Source organism: Alternaria alternata (assembly GCF_001642055.1).
Source record: "Alternaria alternata strain SRC1lrK2f unplaced genomic scaffold CC77scaffold_4, whole genome shotgun sequence".
In the NCBI taxonomy this organism is placed as follows: Eukaryota; Fungi; Ascomycota; class Dothideomycetes; order Pleosporales; family Pleosporaceae; genus Alternaria; species Alternaria alternata.
The window spans coordinates 345,895-361,495 of NW_017306193.1; the positions used below are offsets into that span (position 1 = coordinate 345,895).

A 15,601-nucleotide genomic window follows, 5' to 3' on the forward strand; every position below is an offset into this window, starting at 1 on the left:
CAGTTTGGCCGTCGTGACACGGAAACATCTGTCTCTCCACTTATTACATCACTTTGTTCCTGCAGTAATGGCGCTGTTATCGCATAGCTGGGCGTCGAGAGTGGGCACCCCAGACCGCTTGACTCTGCGTCGAGACCCCAGCCAACCGTTGAACTCGCCCTCACCCTAGAGCCAGCCCACCAGCGAACTTGCTCGAACCTGGCGCAGCCGGCCTCTCTCTTGCCGAGTACAGTACGGTGCAAATTCGCATCTACTCATGTACACCCGTTGGTGATCGGCACGTCACACGCCGGTAATCTGCCACGATGACTGGGGTTGTACATGTCAGATTCGGCGCATGTGTTATGATACATGTCTGTAAGGAGGCTCGTGTTCTGTTCCATCAATCCAATGCCTCGGTAGACCTATAAATCCATGCATGGCTTCCTACGTGCCAAATACAAAGTCGACGTTGTTGTAAACCGGCGCGCGATTTACTACTCCAAGGGGTGGGTAAAACTAGGTTTTGGGCCTTCTTTGTACTCCACATCTTCTTCCACTTAATAGGTAACTTCTCACGGCGAGCAGGCTACTACCCCTCATGCATACACAGTCTGTTACGCAGGCCTAGTTGAATGGTTGTAGACCCTTGCTCACTGCTTGAGACAGCCAAAGCCCGACAGCATTGGGGGCGCGTACTTGCGCTCCATTTAGATAATTTGTGATGTCCAATTTGTCACCTGATAGCATATCGGGCATTTAGCGCGTGACCATGGCATCGTGAATTTCTTTTTTTCAACACGTCGCAATAGATGGTGTCTAAGATGTGCTTCCCAGCGAAGGTGCTTGAGTGATCGTCACATTCACGTGATATCGGCGTTAGCGTCTCGCATTGCCCGATCGCGCCTCCCATGAGCTTCATCAACATTGCGACAGACAAGCACTGCCTCATAAACAACACGCTAAAAACAATCACCGCCGACCCTCACCGTCTCTCGCTGTTGGAAATCCACAACCGACTCGTCCCCAGATTAACAGCCAACAGCCACCATCACCATGGCTGACACCGCCGTCGAGAACCCGGCCAACACCGTCCCGCCGCACAAGAAGCAGCTCCCTTCATCGATACCGAACTTTGATACCCTCGAGGGCTTCTCCACAGAGGGAAACGATGACTACTCGACCTTCAAGAAGCTGCAACGGCAACTGGAGTATGTGGCATTCAGACACGTTGGAACACAGGTGGCTAACAGTAGCAGGTACATCCATTTGCAGGAAGAGTACATCAAAGATGAGCAGCGGAGTTTGAAGAGAGAGTTGGTGAGAGCACAAGAAGAGATCAAGCGTATTCAGAGTGTACCGCTCGTGATAGGGCAGTTCATGGAGGCCATCGACCAGAAGTAAGCTTAACACAAGCATAGCACTTGCGTCATAGCACTGACGCACATAGCACCGGCATCGTACAATCATCAACCGGCTCCAACTACGTCGTCCGTATCCTCTCCACCCTCGATCGCGAACTCCTCAAACCATCCTCATCTGTTGCGCTACACCGCCACTCAAATGCCCTCGTCGACATCCTACCACCAGAGGCTGACTCGTCGATTGCCATGCTTGGCCAAGATGAGAAGCCCGACATCACGTATGCCGACGTCGGAGGTCTGGATATGCAGAAGCAGGAGATTCGGGAAGCTGTTGAATTGCCCCTCACACACTTCGACCTCTACAAGCAGATCGGTATCGATCCACCACGCGGTGTATTGTTGTACGGACCTCCGGGTACAGGAAAGACTATGTTGGTCAAGGCTGTAGCCAACAGCACCACAGCATCCTTTATCCGCGTCGTCGGCTCCGAGTTCGTGCAGAAGTATCTGGGTGAGGGTCCACGTATGGTTCGTGACGTGTTCAGGATGGCGCGCGAGAACTCACCATCCATCATCTTCATTGACGAGATCGACGCTATTGCTACCAAACGTTTCGATGCGCAGACGGGTGCCGACCGAGAAGTTCAACGTATTTTGCTCGAGCTACTCAACCAAATGGACGGTTTCGACCAGACATCCAACGTCAAGGTCATCATGGCAACGAACCGTGCGGATACCCTCGACCCTGCGCTACTCCGACCCGGTCGTCTCGACAGGAAGATTGAATTCCCTTCGCTACGTGACCGCCGTGAGCGTCGTCTTATTTTCTCCACCATTGCCGGAAAGATGAGCTTGTCGCCTGAAGTAGATCTCGACAGCTTGATTGTCCGCAACGACCCCCTCTCCGGTGCCATTATTGCGGCCATCATGCAGGAAGCAGGTCTGAGAGCTGTCCGCAAGAACAGGTACAACATCATCCAGAGTGATTTGGAGGAAGCATACACGAGCCAGGTCAAGGGTGCAGCTGAGGCTGACAAGTTCGACTTCTATAAGTAAGCGAATTCGCTGCTTAGTTGTGAGGAGAAAACTTAATGCGCGAGAGAGATGTGGCATTGTACTACTAGATAGACTAGGCCTTCGAGTTATGAGCGTTGCAGAGGCGTGTACCGTCGTAACTCTGTTAATGCATGATACTACGTGAACACATCTGTATCGCCTGCTTCTTCATTGCTTCTCGCGACCGTGTCCTTTGTGAATTACTCTTCGTTGAACTCAAGGTTTAAATGTGATTACATCGTGCGATACGCAGTTGTATGTGATGACAAGAAATGTTGGCCAATCATCTTATCCCTCTCCTGCCCGCTTTAAAGGTTGAATGTCGATTCAAAGTAGACAGAAAAAGACCATGAATTATAATTCAAAAGACACTCTTGGCTTGTCCCATCGTCTTCTCAGCATGTGATCAGAATGGACTGGAGAGGAGGTTATGTTTATTATATGCAATTGTAATTTCTTTCGTCTCTATCTACTAGATGTATGACCAAGCCCTCCAATCCATCTCTTCCCAACGGCATAACCGCTTCTTCTTCTTCTTTTCCCAACCACGGCTCTTCTGCCGATGTCAACAGTACCTGTCAGCAAACACTAACTGCTATTATCACCTCCTTCCACCAATCGACCGGAAGCTATTCTACATGAACAAGGGGCGGCGACCAACTCCTATTCACCGGCACCACGAGTTCGATAGAGACAGAGACAAAACGAGAAAGAAATGTACTACACAGGCCGTCCGTTCCAATTCCGTGATCCAACAATAAGGGAAGAAAAGCTACATAGCTCCAAACAGAGACAAGAAATGGAAAAAAAGGTGAACAAAGGAAAAAGCAGGAGCGGATCGACGCCCTATAAAAACGGGCGGCGGCTCATGGTATCATGCATTCGCGACGCAGGGGAGCGACAAAGGAAAAGCCTGGCACTTGACCAGGCGGTATGCAAAAAGCATTGTATGAAAAGGTGTGACAAGATGGCGAACTTGGACAAGATTCCATTGGCGAGCTTAGGTAACCCTGATGGTGGTTTCTAATGGTGTTCGTGGTAGGTCCTTGTCCAGAGAGGCTCTGGGTATCCCTCCTCTCTTGTCCTCTTTCGGTGGTGTGGGCGGCCCAGAGTGCCTATTAGACATGTACTCGGAATCCTTTGCTGGTGTGGGTGGCCGACCATCGCTACTTGCGGTGCCCGAGTCTTTGGGTGGTGTTGGCGGTGGCCTACCCTGTGAATGATCCCTTTCTCTGGACGTTGACCTAGCTCTGGACTCAAGGCGCGGGGGGCCAAGATAGGGTGCTCCTGTGAGTGGCGGAGGCGGCGAGGCCTCATTGTTGCTTGTAGTTATAGCATGAGCACCATCTGAGGCGCTCCGATTGCTATGCCCACCAACACTCGAAGACTCACCAGCCTCCTCGACTACAGGAAGAGTGGTCCCAATCTCTCCTCTTTCCGCGGACGGACTACGTACTGCCCTCATGTGCAGATTCGGTACGTTCTCCTCGCCATGACCTTGTCGCCGCGAGCGTTCAGCTTGGTGCTCTGCCTTCTCTACGACGCGGTCGGTCGATGATCGGTTGAGACCGTCCAGCGATAGTTCGTTGAGATCGTTAGTAGCCTCTTCCATCTTCTCGCGATCGGCCGCTTCTTTGGTTTTAGTGACGCCACTGATGAACTTGATGAATCGATCACCGTATCGTTCGGGGGGTATGGCAGATATTTGTGACTCGGTATTAGCGATGCCTTTGAAAAAGTGTTCCATGCGTTTAATGAACGAGTACTGAAGTGAAGTTAGTATGTTACAACATGCACATCAATCATGTTGCAGACTTACGTGTGTCAGACAGTCGATGATACCAAGGTAGTAGATCTCCTCTCCAGGGGCGTTGTCTTCATGAGTAGCCCGGAAACCGCCATCATCGGAGTAGAAGTAGAAGTTCCGGTTAGGGTCTTCCAACTCATCCGGCATCTTGCTGGAGGTCTGACCCATTGGTACTGGCTTCTGGGTCTTGACCATCTGCCTCAGTTCCCGTGCTTTCCGAGCACTCTCTAGTTTTGAAGGTGTACGCATGAGCTGATTCGGCTGTGGCTCTGGTGCCTCCTCTCCACCTGGTGAGAAGACCTGGAGTGTTTTGTCTCTCAGATTCTCCTCGTTACCCTTCTCCAAGTCGTGGATACCAATGAGAAGTGAGTAGTCCATGATGTGCAAGCGCTGCAGCAACTTGACGTCCCTCTGCATCTGCTCGATAAACATCTTTTTCTTCGATGGTCCTAACTCGAGATGCTGATTTCTGCGTAACCAATTCAGGTCCTTTAGAGTTGCGCGAGGGTTGGTCGCCAGATTATCCTCCTTGAAGTCTCGCCCAATCGTCGAGCCCTTCAAATCAAATGTGCGGTGGATATCTCGATGCGGAGGGAACAGGTTATTCATGACGACGAAATGGATCTTACGTCCATAGGGTATCTTTACGCGATGCAGGCCGTAGAACTGGGAAAGAAGGGTGTTGGGGTTCTCTTGTACGTGGTTGTAGTAGTCTTTGAGAATCTTGCGGAGGAATTTGTGTTCAGCGTGATGGATAGTCTTGATGATGTACTTGTAGTCGCGAGAGAAATAGAAAAAGCTGCCGCTCTTGCCTGGAGAGCCGAGCTCGGAAAGAATGTATTTACTTGTCAACGAGACAAGGTAATCGGCAGGGTCGAGCTTGAAGGTAGTGCGGAGATGGCGGAAGACCCATGGCGCATAGTCCTTGAACTTGAAGTCGTACTTGGCGGAAGGAGTAAGCTCGTTGCCAGTTCTGTGGGAGTGTCAGTATTGGGCGAATGAGCAGAGAATACAGGTCTGGCAGACGAAGTGAAGCTGAAATCGAACAAATGCGTGATGGTATAAGGAAAAACAGCCGGCACGTACATGTCAAACGAAAACTTGTGCTTCGCATCAAAGTCAGCATCGGTAAGATCTCGATCCATCTTGGCGTTGGTTCGTGAGACGGTGAAGCGAATACCCGTCAGCATGTTGTAGGCAGTGACCCAGTTGACGTGATTCTGGTCCACCTTGGTGCCTACTACGACGCGATCCTCGTCCTCGTCCTCTTTGCGCTTCCTCTTGCTGGCTCTCTTCTGTCGTATGTGTTCAGCCCATCGCGCGGCCTCATCGTCCTGGGGCACTTCGTCAAGAGGCATGTCTGAGTTGACGGAGCGTGTGGTCCTACGCACAAGCGACATGGAGCCTCTCCGGCGGTGCGGTGTAGAGGGCGAGAACCTCCCGCTTGCGCTGATGACGTCGTCAGTGTTGTTCTGGGTGTCGCGGGCGCGCGATGTCTGCAGCTTGGGGACCTCGAGGGTGTGACGTTGCTGTAGGCGGTGGGGTGGCTGCGAAGAGTTGGCGTTGTTGTGGTTAAAAGCCGGTGGGGAGGAGACGCGATGCGGTTGGGTCGGTACCTGCAGGCTTGACGCGGCCTCGTCGGGCTGAGGCTGGGGCGAGGGCGATGTGGTAGGGTTGGACATGGAGCCGACATGCGGCACGTAGAAGTCCTTGCTTGCTTCTTTTGTGCCATCGAGGGCATCTATCTGGCCGAGTTCGACGTGCGTGGTGCTGCCACAGAGGCGGTCCTTGGTCTTGCTGCTGTGGATCGAGGCAAAGTAGCCATCGTCCCTGCTCGGGCGCTCGCTGGACAGCCGGTGCATGTCGGGCGAGCGGTTGTTATTGTTGAAGGTGTCGACGTCGATGGCGTCTCCCCTACTCCGGCCATGGCGCCCTTCTTCCTGCGACAGGCGCTTGTCGATGCTCGCAGGCCTGGTCGGGCGGCCGTTGGATAGCTTCCCGTTCATGGCAGCAGCAGTGCCATTGGGTGACGAGCGGTCCGAGGGGGTGCGCGCGGGCGGTGTGGATGTTGTTTGTGCATGGGCAAAGGATGGGCGGTCGGTTGCTTCGGCGCCATACGAGGGCATCATCTGCGACTCATGGATGGTTACGCTCATCAAAGAGGCAGCCTTCCCCGAGCGCTGCGGAGGAGGGGTCGGCGAGGAAGCGTGGGAAGCCAGTGTGTGTGAGAGGTAGGTGTGTGTGGCTTGTGAAGGTCGGGTTGGGCGTCGTCCGGGGGATTGCGTAGCGTAGCGCAGCGCCGTCAGAGACTACCAGAGCAGAGCGGACGGTGGAGGAGAGACGGGGACGGCAGGCGCTCAATCAATGGGGTCGTGGTAACAAGAACGGCGGGCGCAAGAATGGGCGTGGTGTGTAGTATGCAGCAGCCAGGAGTCGAAGCTGGTGATGCTCGTGCGAATAGTTGGCACTGCGCTCGTCAGCCCTTCGCTCGCCGCGATCCGACTTCCGTCTTGCGCTAGCCTTGGCAGGTGGATCGTGCCTTATTGCACGCTGCGAAGCCACCAGAAGCAGCAGCACAAGGGCCCGATGTGCTGTGAATCACGACAGTTTGTATGCACTCGGAGCTGCTTCAGTCCATTCGTCACTTCTCTCTGTTACTTTTCACACCCTTCAAGCCGCCTCAATGCGGTGTACGCACCTCGTTTGCTCGTTCCGCGAGTCCGTGGAGGGAGATTGCGCGTCTGGATTAAGAACAGTCGACATGCATCCCCTCAGCCACACCAATAGTCCCAGCAGTCCGGGACGGCGTCATGCTGTGGCTCTCAAACAGGCCTATTCTTAACCGCTCTGACACCGTTGCAAAGGAGAGGGCTATTTTCTACTCCCAAGCTGCACCTTGCTATTGCTATCCAATGCTTATCCATGCAGCCCACGTTGTCGCGCACCGGACAACGGAGAGTGCGAGCCGGCCTTTGCCCTGCGCCGCACTTTGCCCACTCGTCCATAGCCGGCACTATCTAGCCCCTGCTCCACTGCCAAATCTCCTGTCTAGCCCAGCCCTGTTTTCGTCCGCCCAACATGGCAGTACATCGCGTAGCAACTACCTCAAGCATGCAGTCCTCCGCATCGTACACATATCCCCCACACAGCTGGCCATGTATAGATCTACACTGCTATGACACGTTCTCCCCAGTGCATCTGTGTTGACTATCGCGCACCCAATGGCACCTGCGCTCGCGACGCTAGCCTTCTTCCGCTCCCCTACCATGCTGCTTTCAAGAATCCCAAACACAAACCCCACCGTCGCTTTTAACGCTCGACCATGCGACTCTGGTGAGCCCGGGCCTCAGCATTACAATCTATGTCTGAAATGTGATCCAACATGGCAATCTCCCTTAACACCTTCCTCGGTGGTGGCCGGTCGTGTATTGGCCGGACATGCTAGACAAGCAGTAGCCTCGGGCTTTTGATAATGGCGCCATCTTCATCCGACAGCGATCCGATGTTTCTCTCCAGAACCCAGTGTTATGATCTCGGTGTTGGGTAGCTTCTTCCTGACAACACCTTCTTCCACCATCTTCTTCACTTCGTCGACTGCGTGTTGTGCAATCTGTGTCAACTTGACTGCCCAGCCTCGATTGTCCTTGTCTGCATCGTGGGCAGAGATCCATGCTTTGGCATAAAGACTCTTGGCAATCTCAGTGCCACCGGGACTTCCAGCAGATATGTTGCCTCCCAGCCACCAAGGGTTCTCCACGCAGTCGAAAGAATGCAGAAGCGCTGTGAGTGGAAGGGCAGATTCCGAGACAAGGTACGAGCTTGCGTAGGGACGAATCACGTCGTATGACACACCGTGAGGCGAATAGATGACGGACAAAGTCTTCTCACGATCATTGTAGGGCGACGGCACTATTGTACGAGGTGATGAGGCAATGGTCATAGGGGATCCTGGTGAGGGGGGCGGGCTCATGGGCAGGTCGATATAGTGCATTGGACTAAGCGATGAGAGCACAGTACACGGAGGCCGATATGTTATTCCAATGGCGTGGTGTACTTTGGATAGGTCTCGTTTCGCTGGAATCCAAGTTACGGTTATCTCACCACACGTCCCTCGAGGAGACGGTGGCGGTATTACTACACGGTGTATAGACCGACCATCGCCCTCGACGTATTTTGGTAGAGCATGTACAAGGTTGGGACGGAAGTGTTTCCACGACCGAATCTTTTTGGCTGCAGATGGGATGGCTAGAATAGTCGTCTCCGAATCTGGTGGAAGTTGGCGCAATGTGGCTTCATGGCAGTGGTCCGGCTTGTCTTGAGATATAAGCACGAGATCGGGTTCGCGGTCAAGGTCTTTGAGGCTCGATATGGAAGGTTTTGCTCTTTGCTCAGAATGCGAGAAGATGGAGTTTAGGATGATTGACGGCCCTGACAGCCAGGCTATCCAGAAAATAGATTAGCACGTGTTTACAGACTGTCATCTCATGCACGATCGAAGACGCGATCCTCAAAGACTTACGGTCAACCAGAATCGTGAAGGAGCCTGGGAACAACCCTGGTGACGATAGTGGGGCTGCGGGTGGATCAAAGGTAAGGAGAAAGGAAGTGTCTCCATTCAACGACTCGACGGAGAGTGCCATGCTAGCGGAAGACAAGTGCAAGACAATGTCGGCAAAGCGCACGACGATGCAACGGCAACGTAAGACATGTGAGGAGAGGGAGACGAGGCAACAAGGTACGGCGATGCCGTGTCAGTCTGTGATGCCCTTGTCCATGATGATTATGGGCGTGCGCCATCGCCTTGGAACGGCCGCAGAAGCAAATGCTTTGGAAGGTTGACGCGAGCGTGGTTAGGTGCAGACGAGCACCGGGGGGAAACAGCAGGTGCAGACGAGACGCATGTGACGCGTTTGGAAAGCGATAGCAAGACGGTGCTCCTGTCACTCAACAATTGCCACCCCCGGCGCGTCAAAAGCTCGTCGTCGCGTGCTGCGTGTGTCTTGTTCGTTCCTCCTTCCCGTCTTCCTTGACGCTTCCCACCACCGCATCCTCGACCCAAAGCTCGCCGCAGGAAATGTGGTAGATGCAGCTCCCTGCAACCAAGTGCAGCACTTTCCTGGTCCTGCCGGCCGAAACTGGATCTAGCTCGGCATTCGAAGAGCAAAAATCTTCATGGCGCCGTAGCCGATGTGCTGCTGAAGAATCCGAGCAATAGTTCGCATTGGTCAAAATTTCTTGCATGCACGGGACTTGAGCTGTGAGAAGGCTTCTGCGCCGTCTAGCTGATTATGAGTCGCCTTGATCACGGCTACGTCTGATTGGAGCGCACAAATCCCCATTCAAGCGGTAGGTCATTGGGCAGCACGAAGAGCTCCAAGCTATCTTCTTCGCCTCAGCTCCAGGGCAGCCGTCTGATTGCTCATCCGCTCGAGCTGGTTGTGGCGATACAGCTCTCCTCTGACGGCAGCAGTGCACTCGCATTGCTTCTTCTTCCATGGTTCAATCGTGATTCTTGAACACAGCCACTACTTGATCACTTTCTCTCCAGCCCCGCCGCTGTTCCCAGCTGCCCCGCATTCAGTTACGTCTATCCGCAGTAGCAGCAACTTCAGCCCAGAGCTTCCTCGTCAACCCGCCGTAGTCACCACACCAGCCTCTACCGACACTGTAACCTTCTCCCCAAGCTGCGCAAGCTCCGGTAGAGCTTCTCTGTCCTAGCGCCCAGCTTTTTCGCGTGCCATTGCTTCGTTGGGAAGCTTCTGCCATTGATGCTTGCAGCCATGCCTCCCTCGCGCGCAGCACCGCTGACGAGCTCCTTCTCCGTCAGCGACGAGAACAATGTCGTTGTCTGCCCGCTGCGCAACCATGACAGCTCCGCCTGTCGCAAGCGCTGCACTGGCGTAAGTCCTCACCATCGTTCTTTCACGTTATGGCAAGCTTCCAGAGCTTCCAGAGCTCCCAGGTGCAGACTAACACGCCATGCGTAGGAGAAGCGCTTTCGGTCCATGCAAGAGCACATCCGCCGTGCCCACCCGGAGCATTATATCTCCAAGTTACCGGCAACTGAGGTAAGCTTTTCCCTGCTCAAGACCGTGCAAACCTCTTGCTGACGCGGCATTCCTACTTGTAGGAGAGCTTCATGTTGATGGTGAACACACCACCACAAGAACGACCCCCACCTCCACCCGCAACGACCTCAGCAGCACCCCAGCAGACGTACGATTATGGCGGAAACGAACATAACTCCTTCTTCGAGACCGACTTCGGTACCAATAACATTCGCACATCGGATGAGATGCGACGGCCATCGCTCCTACCCGCTGCAACCGCTGCAGCTGCCCTGGCCTCGTTACACAACCATCGTGCCGAGTACGACTGGGACTCAGATCCGGTATGAAGCCGCTCTGCAGCTTCCCTGCATAAGACCGAGCTAACAACTGCTGTGAACAGGACGCAGCATCCGACCCGGACTCGAAAAACTACAGACCTCGCGCACGATTCGCTCCTACCACCATAGAGCAACACGTTAATGCCGAGGAACCTTACTATACTTCCAATTCTATACAACAAGAGTTGCTTCCTTCCTCCCTCGCCCGCTCGCCCCCCGGGCGCTCCTCAACACTGCCACCAGGCGTTCACTCTCTCAAACCGAACAGACCTCGCAAGTCATCTATAGGTCAGAATGCTCGTAGGGGAAAGCATGAGCGGCAGAAGTCAAAGGACTACTCCCGTAGGCTGAGCTACGACAGGAAAGCTTACTCAGCTGAGCCGGCAACAGCTGCGGCCATCATGGGTAAACGATGGGAAGACTTGATTGACGCTGCAGCTTCGGCCACAGAAGAGGATAGTCGAGATCTTACACCGGTTGGTATCACACTCTAGTATCCTATCTCGTCTAACATGAACAGGTCCCACAATCGCCAAATCAATCTCCTCACATGATGAACAACCGAACCTCTCTACCTCCCTTTAACTTTGCTTCACAACTTCAGTCATACACCGCATCACCATTGAACAACGCCTTGACGCCTCCGCCGCCTGATATGTCGGATCTCCAGCCTTTCCCTTCCGTGGAGTCGTCCATTGAATCAGCCATGTCCGGTCAAACTTTCCATATGCCCTCCCAGGGTCTATCTGATTCTTCTCCTAGCTCTCTTTTCCCTGTGCAAATATACTGCGCTGCATGTCGGAAACTTTCCATATTGCGCGACAGTTATGCATGTTCCGAATGCATCTGCGGCCTTTGTCAAGAGTGTGTCGATGTACTTGTCAGTGAGCACAACCGCGGTCGGGTGCCGACGTGTCCGCGATGCAGCACTATTGGAGCCAAGTTTAAACCCTTCCAGCTCGATATAAGATGAAGCAAGGTTAAACATGGCGTTTTGGGCATTACATCATAGTAAGGCGTTTGTTTTTGCGTACCCCAGACTTTCCCTTGGCCTTGTGCCTGTTTTCCGGCCCGTTTCCAAGTATTGTTAGCTCCACGAGCCACATGGGCGTTCAAATATTTTGTTTTGGGAGGCTCATTACGGATAGACTGCTCGAAAAGCAAGTCGGAGTTTTGATTTGGTTGTTGTTACGAGGAGACCAATTAGATATTGTTCCCCCATGTAGAGTTCGCAGAGATAGATTTACCTGCGAATGCAACCCCTGCGTGTACCTACGCCTCAAGCGTTTCTATCTTTGACACTCAGGTTTACTGTTGCACTAATCTCCCTTTCGGCGCACATTGTGCATCTGGTTCCGCCTTCATTCCGCACTCCTGTTAATACCGTCCTAGGTGTCAGCATCAATAGTGCTTGTAAAGGCCTTCTCTGGGACCGATTCGGCACCAGTTCGGCAGGGGTAAGATGCGGTGAATGAACCACGGTTTGGTTGAAGACTCAGTGGACGTCAGAGGTGTCAGCCGGTGGAGCACTGGAGACTCCCGTCGTTGCCGGATGCAACACTACTCGAACCGACTGTTTACCACCTGATTCAAGTCCGAAGCGGTCTAGGTGGCCAGAACTCTTGATAGACAGGAACACGAGGTGGAGATTGCAAACCATCTCAACAGTTGAAACCGGGGAGTTTCCCATGTGGTGGAGGACGTTAAGTGTCTATTTTGGCAGTTGTCGCTGCAGGGGCAGGAACCATGTGGATAATTGGGTGAGAGAAAAGGCATTGGTTCCGGCAAGTAAACGGACGTGGCGCCGTCGTTACGATGCAAAGGGGGCCGCGGCGCGGAGCAATGGCCGACTTGTAAAGGCGACCGGATATGTTTCGTTCTGCCTACCTGCACAGAGTGCGCCGATACACCCCATCATCGATTGTTCGCTAGATCTGGGCTCGCGCTGATCCAGAGGGCTGGTGCGAGGGAGGGCGGGAGAAGGTTGCCCGGGTGAAAATGGGCTCGTGACACTTGTGGGAGGCTGGATGGAAACGTCTCATGACTGCCTCGACGTTGTTTCCTGCTGTCAGCGACTTCGCCTGCGCCCGTTTTTGCCCACATACGCCAATCACAATAGCATAGATTCGTCGCAGCAGATTAAAGCCGGCAAAGCACATATGGCGGTGTAGTCCGTGATTGTCCGTTTTGGCCAGCGGGAAAAAAAAGCCAAGCCTCTCTCCTTTTACCCCGCTGTGCAGCCAATCGCTTTACTTGACCGTAACAACATAACATGTCCTGCCGCTGTTCTAACGCCAGGTGTTTCCGGGGACTCATCGGCGCTGGGCATGGGATTGCGATTCCTTTGATCGGCGTTGCAGGAAGCTTGCTCGCAATCAGGGAAACCGTCATAGAAAAGCCCATAACGTCTTTCCCATATTAGCGAAAGCCAGCTGCCCGTCGCCCCACGGCACCTCGGGAATACCCAGCTGCCATGTGACTCCCTTGCTACTACGTAAATTGGGCCAGGAACAGACACAGTGTAATGGCGATCAGCAATAGCTAGCGCAGGGTCTGGCCTTGCATCGTCAACTAACGTACCCACATACCACGAATATGCCGGTCTAGACGCACGCTCGTTCTGTGGTTTGCATGGAACCCGTGGTTTGAAACTACTGCGCGTGTTTATTGATAGTTGGGTTGTTGCGGCTATGAGAGTCGCGCGTATTGGGTTAGCCCTAGGTGGCGCCCGGCCCCCTGACGTGGTGTGCTGGGGCTGTAGTCTGCATTGGGATTGCTGTTATGCGTTGGGTATGTGAGTGTGTGTGTGGTGGGGGAAAGGGTATTTAGAGTGGTCGTGTGCCTCGCCTTTGTTGGCGCATTTTCCGTTGGGATATTACTACCGTTTGTTTGTCCATATACCATCGTGGTTGCTTCCTTTTTGCCTGTCCATCGTAATAACCTACACTGGCTTACCTATCGACTGGATACATGCAAATACTCGGGTCTCGACATCACCACTACCATATTCCAACTACCTGACATACCAAACCACTGCGACCATCTACATCTTCACTCAAAATCATCACAAAAACTCACGACCATCACCCAAGATGCCTATCTTCCGTACCCTGACTACCAAACTCAAAACCTCTCTGTCTTCCTCCCCGGATTCTTCACCAGAACAATCACCTACTTCACCCCAAGTTTCCTCCTTTGAGAAGGTCAACGGACGCAAAGAAACGAGTGTTAGCGGTGCCGTGAAGAGGCCTGAAGTGCAAGCTAGAGCCGACTCGTACATGACGCAATCGAGCAATGCAAGCAACGAGAGTGTAGAAGAAAAGAAACAGCGAAGGATGAGCCGATTCAGGGAAGAACTAGACTTTGAGGCTGAGGACTGAATGAGGATGTGAGAAAGTAACAAGGAGTGCGGTGTCATCAAATGTATGTTGCTGTCATTCATCTTCTCTGAGATATCATGCTAATCTCAAGTCAAGCTTATGCTGCTTCTGGGTCTGCTGTACCCTCCGCATTGCCATCGCTTTGGACTGGTGTGCCTGTCCTGCTCGCACTACCACTCTTGGGCGGACCTCTTGGCGGACCGCCAGCCTTCGGAGGCGGAGGGACACCACTGGTCTTCTTTGGTGCATAATCTTGCTCTAGACTCTTCTGCTCGCCTTCTTTGAAGTAGTCGTCCAGGACACCACCACCGCCATCTGCGGGGCTAGCCACATGGTGCGCTCTGCCTTTCCTCTTTGGAGGCGGCACCGTGCCCTGAGGCGGTGGAGAGACCGACGGTAGCGCCATATTGGCTGGTACAAACAATTCAGCCGGTGCACCCTGGGGCTGAACAGCAGAGAAATCAGCGGTGCCCGTCAAAGGGCGTTTCTCGTCGAACGAGGTAGCCCCACTAGCATCGCCCGTGGAGAAGAACGTCTCCCCAGGCGCTGGCGGCGGCTCGTCCAGCCCCGCTGGAATACGATGCAAAGCCCCAAAGCCCAGAACACAGCCCAACGCACCCTCACCGCCCCAGTTACGTGTTGGCGTGATGGTAACAGGTCGGGTGACGTTGTATTCATGGTTATACACGTATAGTCTCAACGGCCTGTTCATGAAGTCTTCAACAAGCTCACCCAAGCCGGATTCGCCGCGCACAAGCCCTTCGGGACTGCCGATGACGTAATCACCGTAGGGTAGCAACCCCGCGGCATCAGCGGGTGAATTGGGAGCTACGTCTAGGATGTGCCAGACGTCTTCTGCGATGGCAAGTGGGGACCATTGCAGGGAGATGCCTAGTGTAGGCTGGTTTGCGGGGATCTGTAGATAGACTTCCCGGATCTTTTGGCCCTGCAGAGGGTGTTAGACCCGTAGATATGAAACGAAATAACCATGTGAAATCAACTTTGAGGACTAGTCTGTGTCTTTGTTGTCGTGCAGTGAGAAAGTGGGCAATGCGTGATAACACGTATCATGGTACGCAGAAGGGGCAATCCAGACCTACCTTCGCACTGAATACGCCCAGACTAATTGTTGTGCCAGCACAGTTCCGTACCTCTGTCGCAAAGAGGCTTGGGTCGGGGTTATCCTGTTTGCAAAGTCAGTTCAACATTCTCCAATTCCACTTAGTTTCGGCCATCTCATGTTCGTCTTGCAACCTCTCACACCCATTTCGTAGTTTTCCTGACTCTCCAGCTCTTTCGTTTCCTGTGCTGCCGCCCTTGAATCAGACGGAATCATACATACAATAGTTCGCCCATTGATTCCAATGACAAAATCAAACCATGGCTCTAGAGGTACTTCTGGATTGGCATTTCTCAGCACCTGGAATCCGTATGCGCCATTGGTAGCAGACTGCTGCTCCTCGTTGAGGGGTGCAGCGTCTAATCGCGATATGAAGCGATTTAGCGCCCCGAACATAGACATTATGAGAGGCTGTGATATTGGTTTCCCCTCTAGAGAGTGATCATATGAAGATGACGGAGAAGAAGTTGTGGTGGTGGAGGTGTCGTTGTTGATGACTTGGAGGTT

At 53.3% G+C, this 15,601-nt stretch overlaps 6 protein-coding genes across 6 annotated transcripts; 3 read left to right on the plus strand and 3 right to left on the minus strand.

Annotated features, from left to right (window-relative positions):
- The first annotated feature begins 936 nt into the window (after positions 1-936).
- On the plus strand, positions 937-2,582 carry CC77DRAFT_1038212 (26S protease-like protein regulatory subunit 6B). Its single transcript, XM_018527100.1, has 3 exons — positions 937-1,190; positions 1,239-1,379; positions 1,430-2,582. Exons 1-3 carry the CDS (start codon positions 1,036-1,038, stop codon positions 2,397-2,399), a joined length of 1,266 nt encoding a protein of 421 aa, XP_018389105.1. The 5' UTR covers positions 937-1,035; the 3' UTR covers positions 2,400-2,582.
- A 697-nt stretch (positions 2,583-3,279) lies between these two features.
- CC77DRAFT_618007 (SAICAR synthase-like protein) lies at positions 3,280-6,464 on the minus strand. Its single transcript, XM_018532469.1, has 3 exons — positions 5,293-6,464; positions 4,219-5,179; positions 3,280-4,164 (listed from the first exon to the last, which is right to left on the minus strand). Exons 1-3 carry the CDS (start codon positions 6,360-6,362, stop codon positions 3,400-3,402), a joined length of 2,796 nt encoding a protein of 931 aa, XP_018389106.1. The 5' UTR covers positions 6,363-6,464; the 3' UTR covers positions 3,280-3,399.
- A 1,073-nt stretch (positions 6,465-7,537) lies between these two features.
- CC77DRAFT_618083 (hypothetical protein) lies at positions 7,538-9,143 on the minus strand. The gene is made up of 2 exons (XM_018532471.1): positions 8,726-9,143; positions 7,538-8,646 (listed from the first exon to the last, which is right to left on the minus strand). The coding sequence occupies exons 1-2, from the start codon at positions 8,844-8,846 to the stop codon at positions 7,691-7,693; spliced, it is 1,077 nt and encodes a 358-aa protein (XP_018389107.1). The 5' UTR covers positions 8,847-9,143; the 3' UTR covers positions 7,538-7,690.
- A 568-nt stretch (positions 9,144-9,711) lies between these two features.
- CC77DRAFT_618100 (hypothetical protein) lies at positions 9,712-11,707 on the plus strand. Its single transcript, XM_018532472.1, has 5 exons — positions 9,712-10,106; positions 10,194-10,274; positions 10,337-10,597; positions 10,657-11,070; positions 11,115-11,707. Exons 1-5 carry the CDS (start codon positions 9,975-9,977, stop codon positions 11,565-11,567), a joined length of 1,341 nt encoding a protein of 446 aa, XP_018389108.1. The 5' UTR covers positions 9,712-9,974; the 3' UTR covers positions 11,568-11,707.
- A 1,885-nt stretch (positions 11,708-13,592) lies between these two features.
- CC77DRAFT_618077 (hypothetical protein) lies at positions 13,593-14,022 on the plus strand. Its single transcript, XM_018532470.1, has one exon. The coding sequence runs from the start codon at positions 13,687-13,689 to the stop codon at positions 13,972-13,974; it is 288 nt and encodes a 95-aa protein (XP_018389109.1). The 5' UTR covers positions 13,593-13,686; the 3' UTR covers positions 13,975-14,022.
- Positions 14,023-14,071: 49 nt separating this feature from the next.
- Positions 14,072-15,496, minus strand: CC77DRAFT_1028686 (hypothetical protein; the record flags this gene model as incomplete). Its single annotated transcript, XM_018526464.1, has 3 exons — positions 14,072-14,920; positions 15,075-15,158; positions 15,317-15,496. 3 exons carry the CDS (start codon positions 15,494-15,496, stop codon positions 14,072-14,074), a joined length of 1,113 nt encoding a protein of 370 aa, XP_018389110.1.
- Between the last annotated feature and the right edge of the window lie 105 nt (positions 15,497-15,601).

Coding starts and splice junctions, on each gene's coding strand:
- CC77DRAFT_618083 (XM_018532471.1), bottom strand. CDS start 8,846: ATGGCACTCTCCGTCGAGTCGTTGAATGGAGACACTTCCTTTCTCCTT. Junction 8,647..8,725: donor CTTCACGATTCTGGTTGACC/GTAAGTCTTTGA, acceptor TTTTCTGGATAG/CCTGGCTGTCAGGGCCGTCA.
- CC77DRAFT_618007 (XM_018532469.1), bottom strand. CDS start 6,362: ATGAGCGTAACCATCCATGAGTCGCAGATGATGCCCTCGTATGGCGCC. Junction 5,180..5,292: donor CACAAGTTTTCGTTTGACAT/GTACGTGCCGGC, acceptor ACACTCCCACAG/AACTGGCAACGAGCTTACTC. Junction 4,165..4,218: donor TCATCGACTGTCTGACACAC/GTAAGTCTGCAA, acceptor ACTTCACTTCAG/TACTCGTTCATTAAACGCAT.
- CC77DRAFT_618100 (XM_018532472.1), top strand. CDS start 9,975: ATGCTTGCAGCCATGCCTCCCTCGCGCGCAGCACCGCTGACGAGCTCC. Junction 10,107..10,193: donor GTCGCAAGCGCTGCACTGGC/GTAAGTCCTCAC, acceptor CGCCATGCGTAG/GAGAAGCGCTTTCGGTCCAT. Junction 10,275..10,336: donor CCAAGTTACCGGCAACTGAG/GTAAGCTTTTCC, acceptor TCCTACTTGTAG/GAGAGCTTCATGTTGATGGT.
- CC77DRAFT_618077 (XM_018532470.1), top strand. CDS start 13,687: ATGCCTATCTTCCGTACCCTGACTACCAAACTCAAAACCTCTCTGTCT.
- CC77DRAFT_1038212 (XM_018527100.1), top strand. CDS start 1,036: ATGGCTGACACCGCCGTCGAGAACCCGGCCAACACCGTCCCGCCGCAC. Junction 1,191..1,238: donor AAGCTGCAACGGCAACTGGA/GTATGTGGCATT, acceptor TAACAGTAGCAG/GTACATCCATTTGCAGGAAG. Junction 1,380..1,429: donor ATGGAGGCCATCGACCAGAA/GTAAGCTTAACA, acceptor TGACGCACATAG/CACCGGCATCGTACAATCAT.